This window comes from Gymnodraco acuticeps, unplaced genomic scaffold (assembly GCF_902827175.1).
Source record: "Gymnodraco acuticeps unplaced genomic scaffold, fGymAcu1.1, whole genome shotgun sequence".
Classification (NCBI taxonomy): Eukaryota; Metazoa; Chordata; class Actinopteri; order Perciformes; family Bathydraconidae; genus Gymnodraco; species Gymnodraco acuticeps.
Window position 1 is genome coordinate 3,284,952 of NW_022992206.1, and position 13,448 is coordinate 3,298,399.

Sequence of the window (13,448 nt, forward strand, 5' to 3'; positions counted from 1 at the left end):
ATCAATATTAGAAACATGTCAACATCCATCAAACAGTATCTTATCCCCAGATATGGAGCAGGTCAATTCTAAAACTGTCAATCAATGGTCAGATTGAACATCCGAGTTGGGGCAGCAGGTTCCTTTCAGTCCCTAAATAAAAAATGTACATTGTGAAGTTTACAGTGTGTGCGTGCGTGAGTGTTTGTAGATAGAGAGAGAAAGAAAATAAGCTAGTTGTGCATGGCCGTGTGTGACTGCATTTAAAAAGGAAAATAAAACCCTGTCTGTACCACCATGCTACCCTATTAAGTGCCACACTATCTGCCAAATCTACAGTAGGCCTACTATACTCGTGTATACAGTATATACTTTAATGTATGTCTTGGGTTTATTGGTCTAGCTAATAAATTATCCCCAGCACACTTGACAAAATAGTGCCTATTGAAAATAGAAAAAGTTTTCATCCCACCAGAAAGCTTGAAAGAAAGATCTCTGAATGTGTGCAGTAGAATAGTAAATACTGAGGCAACAGTAATTATTTAAATACCAATCTTTTAAAAATAACCAATCTATAAATAATACAGTATCTAGGCATGATGATAATACAAATGCTCATTATTGAATCATTTTGAATCAATAACTAAATATTCAGACTCAAAGTCTGAGAAGAACAGAATAAATGAAGACAAAAGAAACGGAACATAATACATTAAAGTGGTCCTATTCTGCTCATGTTTGTATTTTGTGCAAGGCAAGGCAAGGCAATTTATTTGTATAGCACAATTCATACAGTAATGCAATTCAAAGTGCTTTACAGGATCAAACAGAGCAAACACAATACATTGAGAAGAAATACAAAACACACAAAATAATTAATTTAAAGAAAGAAAACCATGTTTAACAGTTCAAAAATTAGAACATTTAAATTTGAAAAGCCATATTGAAAATAAATGTTTTTAGACCTGATTTAAATGATTCTAAAGTGCTAGCCATTCTCAGATGTTCTGGGAGTTTGTTCCATGCATTAGGAGCATAGATGCAGAAGGCTGCTTTCCCACGCTTTGATCTCACAAATGGAACAGTGAGCTGGCCTGCGCCTGAAGACCTAAGGGGTCTGCTGGGTTCGTACCACTGAAGGAGGTCGTTGATATATTTGGGTCCTAGCCTGTTTAGTGCTTTATGTGTGTGCATTAAAATCTTAAAGTCAATTCTCTCACTAACTGGAAGCCAATGCAGTGATCTCAGCACTGGAGTGATGTGATCTGTTTTCTTTGTCCGTGTTAAGATTCTGGCAGCAGCATTTTGAATTAGTTGGAGTTTACGGAGTGATTTTTTTGTGAGGCCTGTGAAGATGCTGTTGCAGTAGTCAAGCTTGCTAAAAACAAATGCATGGACAAGTTTTTCAAGGTCTTGCTTGGACATAAGGTCTTTAATACGCAAGATATTTTTTAGATGGTAGTAGGCTGATCTGTTGATTGCCCTGATGTGGCTGTTAAAATTGAGGTCAGAGTCTAAAATTATACCTAAGTTTCTTGCTTGACTTTTCGGTTCGAGTAATAGTGATTCCAGGTGTGCAGAGACTTTAATTCTTTCTTCTTTGGTTCCAAAAACAATTACTTCGTTTTTTTTTGTGTTGAGCTGTAAGAAATTACGGCACATCCAGTCATGTATTTGTTTTAGACATGTGATCAATAAATCAGTCGGACCGTATTCATCTATGGAAAGTGATATGTAGATTTGGGTGTCATCCGCGTAATTATGATAAGAAATGTTGTTATTTCTAATTATTTGAGCAAGTGGCAGCATGTACAAATTGAATAGAAGGGGCCCGAGGATCGACCCCTGGGGAACTCCACAAGTCATTTTGGTTCTGTCTGATGTACAGCTACCAATTTAAACAAAATACTCTCGGTTTTCAACATATGATGTAAACCATTTTAGGACAGTGCCAGACAGACCCACCCATTTCTCTAGTCTTTCTATTAAAATGTTGTGATCTACGGTGTCAAACGCCGCACTGAGGTCTAATAGAACTAAAACTGTGGATTTCCCACGGTCGGTATTACAATGAATGTCATTTAAAATCTTTAATAAAACCGTCTCTGTGCTATGACGAGACCTAAAACCAGATTGGAAGGTGTCTAAAAGGTGCATCCACTGTGACATGTTTACAAGCTTTAATGTTCAAATAGCTCTTTATTGTTCTCATCCTGCCTGTGCTGCAGGCAGGATGACCTGGATCACCTCTTGCTTTCAAAGTACATGTTGCAACAGCTTCAGTTGGAGTCACATCAAGTTTAAATGGCAGATAGCATGATGCCAGACTAATCTCACATGACAGCACGTGGTTTGTGATAATACTACTACAAGAGTGTGTGAGTTGTATGAATAGATGTTAACCACATTTCCATTAGGTTATCAATCCACTTATCTTAGCTTTAATATTCCTTCTACAGCTCTCACATCTGTATTTCAAAACTGTGCGAGAGTTCACGCCTGAACTCACTAACGTAATCACCTCTTTTCTTCTGCACAGGGTGAGTCTGATTACTCACATAAGATGTCCTTCACAAGTGAAACTGTAAAGGTGTATCTTACTGTAGGGAACAAGGAGGGGTGTCCTATTTTGGTGCGTCTGTTGACTCATAACTTGAGGGCTTTAGTAACAATTAAGAAAACCAGTTTATTTTCTCAGTAGCACACGTGAAATGCCTTCAGGGGGTGGGGCAAAGGTTTATATAGCGTTACAGGCTGACAGTATTGACACACTGCACACACACAGAAATGGAAGGTGAGATTCGTCTTGGCAAATGCAACCTCTCTCTTTGCTCATTTTAACATTTAACTGTAGCATATTTGTTCCGGATATTTGTAATGTTGGTGCACTATGACTTCTGACTTCTGATTTCTTTATTTTTGCAGACTTGAAAATAGAAGATGTCAACCTGGAAATATCTGAAAACTTGGAGAGACACAGGACCGATGGCTTCAGCAGCTCCGAGGTCCTGGTGGTGCGAAGAGGGGCCCCGATCAGAATCAGCCTGCAGCTGGAGGGCCGAGCCTTCAACCCCAAGACAGACTATCTGAAGGTCCAAGTCATGCTAGGTAGTCCCACTTTTATTTATTTTATAAGGCAAGGCAAGTCTATTTATATAGCACCTTTCCACACAAGGCAATTCAAAGTGCTTTACAAAAATGAAAGACATCAAGAATAAATAGTGCAGTGGAAACACATTATATACTTTATTAAAAAAAAGCAAAGATAATAAAATGTACATAACAAGTACAGGAATATAAGTTACAGTGCATTATAAGATGAATGACTGCTGTTTGCAGTCTGAACAACCATTTTAAACCCCTCTACCTCTTCTCTCCTGCAGGCCGCATGTATGTGGCCATGCCAGTCACCTTCTCCAAGAAGGTTTCTTACACCCGTTGGAAAGCCTACATCGACCGAGAGAGCCTTGACCTCCAGAACCCATCCGTCTTCATCTCCTCTCCTGCCTCCGCCTCAGTGGGCTGCCACACATTCAAGATGTATGCCATCACTCGGGGGTCCAATAAGAAGAGCTGCGCGTACGGCAAATTCACCCTGCTCTGCAATCCCTGGTGTCGTGGTGGGTGAACTTATCAGAAGCTTTTATACATGTCATACAACGTTTTTCGGGCTCAGAAGGCCTTGGTGGCTTGTTGTATTGATGCAAACCAAAACAGAAAATCACTTATAGTTATTGTTTATGTAGCTGGGTTAAAAGATTGCAGAGGTTTTCAAAGTCTGAGACTGTGGGCCTCCCCTCTGATAAAGCTTGGGAAATAGGGACCCCTTACCCTGCCTTATTTTAAGTTTCGATCAGTTCTTTGTTGCCTATGGGATCATGATTACATGATTTGATCCCAAATACCCTCAACAGTTAAGCCAAGAAAGCCTGATATTTCTGTTTGAAATAAATAAACTATATAAAATATGTAAAACAAGGTCTGTCCTAAAGACTTTATTAGTTTCTGACTTTCAGAAAGTGGGAAAAACAATAACATTCTATCTATTCTCTCTATCTTTAACCAACTAACCAACCAATTTAGCGTTTCTATTTTCTTTTAATAACCAATCTGATTTATTTTCTTTATTCATCCTTTTTAATGAAGTTAATTATATATGGGGTATAATTGCTATTATACAGTGATGTGTTTTTAAAAAACTTGAGGACTTACTAAATAACATGTTTCTTTCTTGCAGCGGATGTTGTGTACATTCCTTTTGAGGATCAGAGGGAAGAGTACATCCAGAACGACTCAGGGCTGCTGTTCATCGGGACAGCTATGAACCCTGTTTCAAGACCATGGTCCTTTGATCAGGTATTAAAACCATATCTGTTAATGTAAAAAGAAAATATCAAGGTGCTGAGTTAAATCTGTTTCTTAGATTTTGTTTTCCATTAAGTAAACATAAGTAGTATATTGTATTGCTTGTTTTCACTCGCATAGTAATAATGCTTTTTGGATTATCACAGAAAACAGAAAAGTAGTGTGTGGGAAAAGTAAATGTTGGTTTTGCACACAAATGTCAACAGGGACAAAACCAACCTAAATATTGATCTTTATTTATCCCCTCTACTAAACCTGACCTCAGATCATGCATTAGTCACTTGAGAGCAAATTCTGAATCTGAATAAACATCACTAAATCTTTAATTATTTCTCTCTTCTTGTGCAGTTTGAGCCTGGTGTTCTGGAGGCTTGCCTGCAACTGCTGCAAGTCAGCCCTCAGCACCAAACCAACAAAAGAAAGGACTACCTGAACCGAAAGAACCCCGTATACATCGGCCGGGTCGTGTCTGCCATGGTGAGTGCCAACAGATTCATATTAACAAAACCTAAACATATAAACTTCAAAATCACCATGGTTCTGTTTCACCAATGTTTTGACATTGACTTAATGTACCAACGTTCTTCTGCTGGTTTAAAACATGTCATGGCTTGAATTGGGAAATTGCAATCTCTCCTTCAAAGTTCTGAAGGGTCACATGCAGGCACACTGTTATTACTGCAGTGCAACACTCAATAAAAAATAGTTATTAAACTGTCACAGAGACTCCTCTTAAAGATGTGAGATGCCCCAGCTTGCTTTACAATGTATGGAAACTGAAAATCACCTCTCTTTTATGTTCAGATCAACAGTGAAGATGACCGCGGCGTGTTGAAAGGGAAATGGGCCGGTGACTTCAAAGAGGGGGTGAACCCCTCCTTGTGGACGGGCAGTGGGGACATCCTGACGCAGTGGGCTGAGTCTGGTTTCAAACCAGTCAAGTACGGGCAGTGCTGGGTGTTTGCAGCCATCATGTGCACAGGTAATTATTTAATGATGCTGGAGAAAAATCATATACAAACTGTCTGCCAAGAACTAATTGTACTGTATTTTTTGATCTTCAGTAAACAGATATCAACCACTATCACCATGACGTCATGATTGATGTCTTATCAGTGTTGCCGCACACCAGATACATTTGTTCCCATCACGCAGAGTTCATATATTTTTTATTAGGGTGTCGACTTATGAGTCATTTTTATTACGTCTTTCAGTGATGAGAGTTCTTGGCATTCCTTCCCGTGCCGTCACAAACTTCAACTCCGCTCACGACACAAATGACAACCTGGTGATTGAGGAGTTCTACAGCGAAACGGGGCAGAAGCTGAAGCACAGCAAAGACAGCATATGGTCAGTAATGACTTAACTATTGGATCTGTTTACACATCAAATGTGTTTTTTGTTTTACTGATATTTTCTTTGTATAGTAAAAAAAAGGAGTAAGGGTTCGAAACTAATAATTAAAAAACTCCAACATGTTTCAACATTGTTCAGCCCAGCACTTTTGTTTCTTAAAAAAATAAATAAAAGGATAGAAATAAAAGCAGTTGTCAGCAAAGGTAATATTGCGACCAAATGCACAAAACTCCCCAAAACACACCCCAAAGCCCCCATCACACACACTGGCTTGATGAGACATATGCAAATGACATTGATGAGATTTATTTAATTTTCTCACAAAAAAAACATATTCATGTTCTCTGATAACTTATTCTGGCTCTTCTTCTACAGGAACTTCCATGTGTGGGTGGAGTGCTGGATGACTCGCAGGGACCTGGGCTCTGGGCTGGACGGCTGGCAGGTTCTGGACCCGACCCCCCAGGAGAGAAGCGGAGGTGTGTGTGAAACCTTGTTTTCCATTTGGGAGAAACTATTCACTTCTTTGGTCCTTCCTGTTTGAACATGTTTCCTTGAACAAACATCCCTATAAATGTATTTTCTTCCCTTCTTTAATCACAGGAGTGTTCTGCTGCGGCCCAGCTCCAGTCAAAGCAGTAAAGGATCGGCGGATTGACTTGATTTATGACATCCCCTTTGTGTACGCCGCGGTGAACGCAGACGTCCACTCTGTCATACTGAGTGAGGGTCAGGTGGTCAACTACAGCAAGGACACAGAGAGAGTGGGGTCCCTCATCTGCACCAAAGCTATCAGCTTCCCAGGCTGCAGAACATCACAGGAGACTACAAATACATCAAAAGTATGTATCAAAAATCCAAATTCATTCATTTGCTCAATTGTTAATTCAGAGATGTGATACATTGTTCACTCCAAGGCATGAACACTCACCATTTTGATCTAATTTTTCAATAAAGGCCCTACTTCAACAATTTCATCGAGAAGTTCCAGAATGTCAGAGGACTCAACGTTACGCAGAGGTAATTTAGAAGTTTGAAAACATAAATCAGATTTGTCATCTTTAAACGCATGTAATCTCACACACTGGCTTTCTTCATGTTTATTTCTCAGGCTCGTGCGGGGGAGTGTTGGTGGTCCTGAGCCTGGACAAAACTCCTGTTGCTGGGGAGCCTGTCTGCTTCACGGTGAAAGTCATCAACAAGCAGAGGGTTGCCAAGATGATGAATATTCATCTCAATGCCCAGGCCAAAGAATACAACAACAGCCCCTCAGACACCTTCTGGGAAAGTCATGGTGTTGTAAAACTGGGACCAATGGAAGGTAACAATCCACTATACCAGGCATCCTCAAACTACGGACTCCGGTCCGGATCCGGACCGAACCACCACTGTCTCGGACTCTGAGCAAATTATACTTTTCATATGTATGATCTCTCTGTATTATATGTGAGACATCGCCACAACGCATTCGCAACGAGTCAAAATTATCCGCTATGTCCACTGCAAACAGCGCTCTGCATGTCTGACTGTTCCACTGTGTTCCACCTGTGTGTGTCAACGCTTTGGTCCAATCACATTCAGCATCCAGTCAGCGTTTTTTCCCCCCAAACAATCTGCGAATCAGAGGCACAGTAGGGCGGGTCTTCGCGGACTGCGGGTGGGAAAAATGTGTGTGTCTCTTTCAACCTGTCTAAGTCAGAGCGAGAATTAAAACAAAAACAAAAAAAATTCAGAGCGAGAGTTAACAGCTCATCTAGTTCCATCTGTACTGTAGCTAGTAGCCTAGTTTCACCTACCGGGGTGGCAACTGACACCCTAAAAATAGGCCTTGCCACCCCAGCTGCCACCCCAGTTGGCAGCTTTGTTTTGAAAGAAAAGTTGTGGCTCATCGGACATTTATGAGAGAAAGTCTCTAATGTCCGAGTGCAACTGAATGCAGCACAAGATGCACGTCATGTAACCCCTCCCCCGGTCCTGGCGCGAGCGTGGACATACGATTTGGCGGCGATTTCATTTTTAACTGGACGGCGCAAAACGAGAAGCATTCGGACCCAAGCACTGAAGGAATGAGGTATTTGCGGTCTACAATGACAGAGAAGAGACTGTCAGTATGGCTGTACTCAGCATTGAATCAAAACGCACTAAAGCTGTTGATCTTAATACGTTTGTGAGGCGTTTTGCTGAACAAGATGGTAATCGCCGCATTCAGCTGTAATAGACATGTCAACTTGATGCTCTGCTCACGGATGAGCATACAAAACTATTAAGATGATGACCTTACGTGTGTAAATATATTGTTTTCTTTGAGGGGGTCTGCCCCCCAAAAAACTGTTTTAAGTCCTGAGAAAGTCAAATAAGACGGTGTTTAAAACTACACTGCCCAGCCAAAAAAAAGTAACCACTTTGATTTAACTAGGCCAGTAGGTAAGGACTTTCCACTGGATAATAACTGAAGTATAAAAGAATGCATGACTGAAGTGATGGCGACCATGTTGAAGGCAAACAAAAAGAGGAAATAACAGGTCAAATCAAGCAAATCCCCTCTCAGATTGCACAGCAACCAGAAGAACATAAATACTGGCTGGTGATTTGATTCATCAGCTTTGTGATGGAATAAAAAATGCACAGTGCATTTCCTTAGCTGTGGGTGAGTCCACTGACACCACTGACAATGCTCAGTTGCTGGTGTTTGTGAGTTTTTATGATGAGGCAAAGGGGGAGTTTGTTGATGATGTGTTGGGCCTGACGAACCTCAGTGGACACACAAGGGGGAATACATTTATAAAGCAATAATGGGAATGCTGAATGAAAGAGGGTGCAGCTGCCTTTATTCCTAACTGTGCAGCTCTTACACTGCGACTCTGAGGGGTCAAGCACAGACACAATAACAATGAAAACTGCTGCATACAGATTATTTTTGTTTTTGCAACCTCGTGTTAAGAATCTTGTTGCAATTGTTTAAAAGTTTGAATGACCGTAATAAACGGACCTTTGTCTTATTGAAACATTTATTTTGGACCTTTAAGATTTGTATTTGAGTACCCCTGCACTATACTCTTGACTACAGACTCACAGTTTCATTTCTCAAAGGCTTATGTGGTAACATCTTTCTGCTCTTGGTATTTCCAGTCAAGGTGATTCAGCAGCAGATCACCCCGGTGGAGTATGAGGACGTGGTGGGAGACGACCTGATCAACCTGGCTGTGGTCCTGGAGGACTTGAACAGTCAGGAGCGGGTTCTGGCCTCGGAGGAGTTCAACATTGCCAGCCCTCAGCTCATCATACAGGTACTTTGAATTATTCAACATGTTTTTAATATGAATTTGAATTTTTTACTAAAAAACACAACTACCAAATCAACCAGCAATATCAAATATGTAATCATAATAATACTTGTGGTATTGAGGTGCTCAAAGACATAAAAAAGATCAATAAAATAGATGCTACACAAAGGAGTAGTGTACGCAAGGCACATAGATTGGGGGTTTCCAATTCTCAGACTGTGCACTATTCCACTGAACCCCCCTTGACTTCACTAATGACATTACAAGCTCTCCCCTCTTTCAACATGTATTCGTTTATGATTTTTGGAAAGTCAGGAAACAATTCCCCAAAACTAAGCCAAATTACAAACATGTTGGCTTTTCTATAGTACTCTTTTTTTTTTATCGATGCAGAACTAGCTGTTTTCTTAACATCCACTGCCTAGGGAGACTCACCTTATCTTTAAAAATCAGATCTAATCCAGAATATTTACGTCTCATGTGTGAAGGTGAAGTAGCAAAAAACAACTCTTAGGTGTGAAGATTTTATTCAATATATTACTTACTTTAAAGCTGTAGAAAGTACATACATATGGACATTGGTTTACTTACAGTAAGTGTTATTTAAGGGCTCATTTACTTCAATCATCTGGGTTCATTAACACGTTTTTCCCCCTACAGATTACAAATGAAGAATCCATTGTGCCTGGCAAAGAGCAGACTGCCACAGTGACCTTCACAAACGCATTTTCTCACATGGTGAGCGGAGTACTGACTGTAGCCGGGGCCGGGCTGATCCAAGGAAAGGTTAACTTCAGGTGAGGAAGATTTCATGCCTTCATATCTTTTTTCTTTTGTACGTGTTGAGTGCATATCATGCGTGTTTGCAATATCATAAAACTGAGGAATGCTTAAATAAAGGAGTGTCACTGTGTATCGTACATAACAGTACAGTTCGTCTTTGTTGGAGGAATGTGAGCTTGTTACACTTAAATTGTTCTGCTTATGTTTATCTTCAGGCAGGCTTAGCTAGGATAATCCACAAAATATTCCACTGTTGTGTGCGGAACACAGCAGATAGTTATTGACTGGCATTGAAGTGTAATTATAGGCTGCTTGATAACAGGAAGTGTTGAATTAGAAGACATAAACAACATGTTAAGACATTTACATGGTTAAAACGTATAATTGTAGCTTAGCACAAGTTAGCGTCAGTTATTGCAAACAAGGAATGGTAGTAGTATTTTTACATTTTGTTAACTTTTTGTTGATCTTATTACAGGATGCTCCCACTGCGTCCAGGAGGAAGTGTGAAGCAGAGGATCACCTTCATCCCCAGCAAGGTGGGAGCAAAGATGCTGCAGGCCAGCCTGGCTCTCTCAAACATCAACTCCACCATCAGAGGCTTCCAGATGGTCTCTGTCAGCAGGGCCTAAATCCTGTTTTGTATACCTTTTTTGTTTGTGTGTCACATCATACTTACTTACCGTCAGCATTGTTGAAATTCTGTATTTATATTGTAAAAAGTAATCCGACTGATGCCAGAACAGTTGCAGTGGAAACATTCAGATTACTGTCAAACTTTATGTTTTTCTGTTGCTTTGTATGGTATAAATATGAATGTAAATTATATATATTTTTTAATAAATATTTATTTTGCTATTTTTGTGTTCAAGCCGTGAAAATCCACATATTTCACAAACTGGAATCAATGTGTTATTTGATTTGTATGAAAATAAATAAAATAATTAAAACAATTTATTCTGTAAGTATGCAGTTCTCTTTCTGCCCTGAAGGGGGAGATCTTTGTCTAAAATAGGTCACTGCAGTTCAGTCTGAATGAGATGCTTCTCAGACCTCTTGAGATTATATGTAATTCACAACTTTTATTCATCTGTTATTTAATCCCTCGTGTCGAATGCCTCAGAGTTGTGTAACTTTATGAAATGAAATGGAACTCGACTCCCTTTTCCCAAGAATGAAATTAATTTATTTGTATTCATCTATTTAACTGTCTGTCAAAACAAAATCGACAATAAAGCATTATATACAAATCATGGCTAAACTGACAGGCAGTGTAATCGGCACATGCACCAGTTCATCTATATTACAAACAGGTTATTAGGAAATGAAACAAAGACAGGAAAGGAGAGTTAAAACATGACAACATATACAACCCAGAATCAAAAGCAAGGATTCAAGCACCGGCCTATAATACAGCGTCTGCAAGACAAACATTTTTTACATAAGCACATTTTTGGTCTTTGAAGGGGATGTTTTTATGCCAAGCTCCCAAACTGTGTATACCTCATTGTGAATTTAACAAATAATAAATAGCTCACATATTAATGGTAAAATACAAATCAAACTATTTTCAATAGCCTCTACCTATGAAGAGAATATTATTTGTCTTTTATCTAGACAAAATATGAAATTTAAACAATTCTAAAATAATAGTGAAGGAAAAATCTATCCCATGTTATAATATACCTTTAACCCTCCTGTTATCCTGTTAAACCAATGTTTGACGTATCTAAACAAATGATTCACATTATTTCTTTGCTTAGTATTTCATGACTTTTCCTAATTAGTGAGGACTAGTGGGTAAACATCAAATGAACATGAAGATCTTTTTTAAATGTCCTGTACGCACTTTGTACGCATCAGTGTTCCTTGGGGTCAATTTGACCCCAGGCTGTTTTAGTAGTATAAAACATGTAAAAATGTCAATATTTTACACATATTTGTGTTGATTGTGTAGGATGATATTGAGGTGACTATTACATGCAAAAAAACCCGGCCCTCTGCTTTAGTTATTGGTCCTTTAACAACATCAAAAAGATCTTACTTTAACATTTTATTTCAGTCAGTGAGATTTGATGGTGATTTATATATTTTTCGATAGTCACATAATAGGAATTCTGGATGTATAAAGGGGTCTGTAGGGGGAAGGTTGGGGTAATGTTTTATTTAAATGGTTATTTAGGTAGTCAACTAAGACACCTAAAGCACCAGAGACATACATGTTGGTTAAAATGTTGAATATGATCATTGTCTTGAGTTGTAAACTACTGGGGTCAAATTGACCCCAGAGGATAAAGGGTGTAAAGTCAATCTGAGGATAACAGGAGGGTTAAGTCTTGTTTCTAATTTCTTCTGTAACAGTATTGGTCAGTGGAAAACAGGTTTGGTCTCACAACAAATAAAAAAAGGCACAACAAATCCAATCCAACAAGTTCAATAAACAGGATGTACAGTTTTGCATTCAGTGCATCACTTTCATAGTGTGGACAAAAGTGGGACACCTTTCATAAAGTTGAGATGAAGCAAATTTAAAAGAAGAAAAACAACGTTATTAAAAAGTATTTGCAGTATTACCCATAGTTCCCTGGGGCTAGTTATGAAGCTTTGGTCCCTTATTTGTCTTTGGTCTTTTATTCGGTCCAGCGCTTTTGGCCTCATGTTGATGTCTCATAGATAAACTGCAGCTCCAAATCCTCACAGTTCCTTTGGCTTTAAAGTGAGTTTGTCCTCCTGCGTGTTGAAAAAGCAACACTGACTCTGAATCAGTCTCTCAGGGGCGGATTCGTCCACTAGCTGCTCTCAGGAGGTCAGGAGCTTCTCATGGTTCTGGTGGAGGAGCGGAGAGTGACGGCTGCACCCTCTAGAGGTAGTCCAGCTCCAGTGCATGGCTCAGAGCCTCCAGATCGGCCCGACAGGAAACCCTCCAGAACGGCATGTTCTTCTACAAAAACAAAATCAAAATCTATTATATCTAGGTTTAATGTAAAACATGCAGACTTAAGGCAACTTGCAGCACATTGAGGTGACTATTACTTTCAGCACTCCTGCAGATGCAGTGCAGATGTGAATAATGGACTGTGGTTTTGAAGGGGGATTACAGTGTGTGACAAAGTACATGTGGATAAAATGTTGGCCTTTAATGCACAAAAGCCTAATGCTTGCCAAGTTTAAGAAAAAGTGTGACATTTCAATGAAAAGGTTAGAGTGTTAGAGTCAGACACAGAACCTTCAGAACCAAGTGTCTCTTAAAAGTTAACTGATTAGTTTGAGGCCGTTTTTTCAGCAGTCACAGTTGTAAAAAAACCAGATTGAGTTATACCTTCTTGGCTACGGACTCTTCTTCCGCTCCATCTCCTATCACCACATACACCGCTCTCCGACCGAACCTCTGAGAGACACGCTCAAAACAGCTCTCTTTGCCTTTTAAGAAAGTTAAAACATTAAAATAGCCCATTTGAGGAAGGATATTGCTATTATCAGGAAAAATGTTTTCTCCCTGAACCCATTTCCCCTATATTGCCCTCACCTGTCTTTGTGGCACTGTATATGTTCTCTATGGGGAAAGCAGAGCCCAGACCGTACAGTAACACCTTGGAGAGCGCTGGGATGAGCTGGGTGGTAGTCACCAACACATTCACACAGTTAGGCCTGGAACAGGACAGGACACACACGTTAGTTATG

At 39.7% G+C, this 13,448-nt stretch overlaps 2 protein-coding genes across 3 annotated transcripts in view; one reads left to right on the top strand and one right to left on the bottom strand.

Moving 5' to 3' along the window:
• Nucleotides 1-2,761: 2,761 nt before the first annotated feature.
• Nucleotides 2,762-10,625, top strand: tgm5l (transglutaminase 5, like). The gene is given in 15 exon segments (XM_034205790.1): nt 2,762-2,773; nt 2,905-3,087; nt 3,363-3,599; nt 4,217-4,335; nt 4,693-4,821; nt 5,149-5,326; nt 5,559-5,694; nt 6,076-6,179; nt 6,304-6,492; nt 6,495-6,542; nt 6,658-6,720; nt 6,812-7,021; nt 8,830-8,987; nt 9,645-9,781; nt 10,246-10,625. Coding segments are annotated over 15 exon segments (2,052 nt in total). The 5' UTR covers nt 2,762-2,766; the 3' UTR covers nt 10,400-10,625.
• A 305-nt stretch (nt 10,626-10,930) lies between these two features.
• eya2 (EYA transcriptional coactivator and phosphatase 2) overlaps nt 10,931-13,448 on the bottom strand; it is a 30,339-nt gene continuing 27,821 nt past the window's right edge. For both annotated transcript variants that reach the window (XM_034205757.1, XM_034205758.1), the window contains exons 14-16: nt 13,294-13,415; nt 13,087-13,187; nt 10,931-12,708 (exon numbers count right to left, since the gene is read on the bottom strand). In XM_034205757.1, the coding sequence (XP_034061648.1) occupies nt 12,628-12,708; nt 13,087-13,187; nt 13,294-13,415 (304 nt within the window). In that variant the 3' untranslated portion in view covers nt 10,931-12,627. The remainder of the gene's footprint in view (nt 12,709-13,086; nt 13,188-13,293; nt 13,416-13,448) is intronic.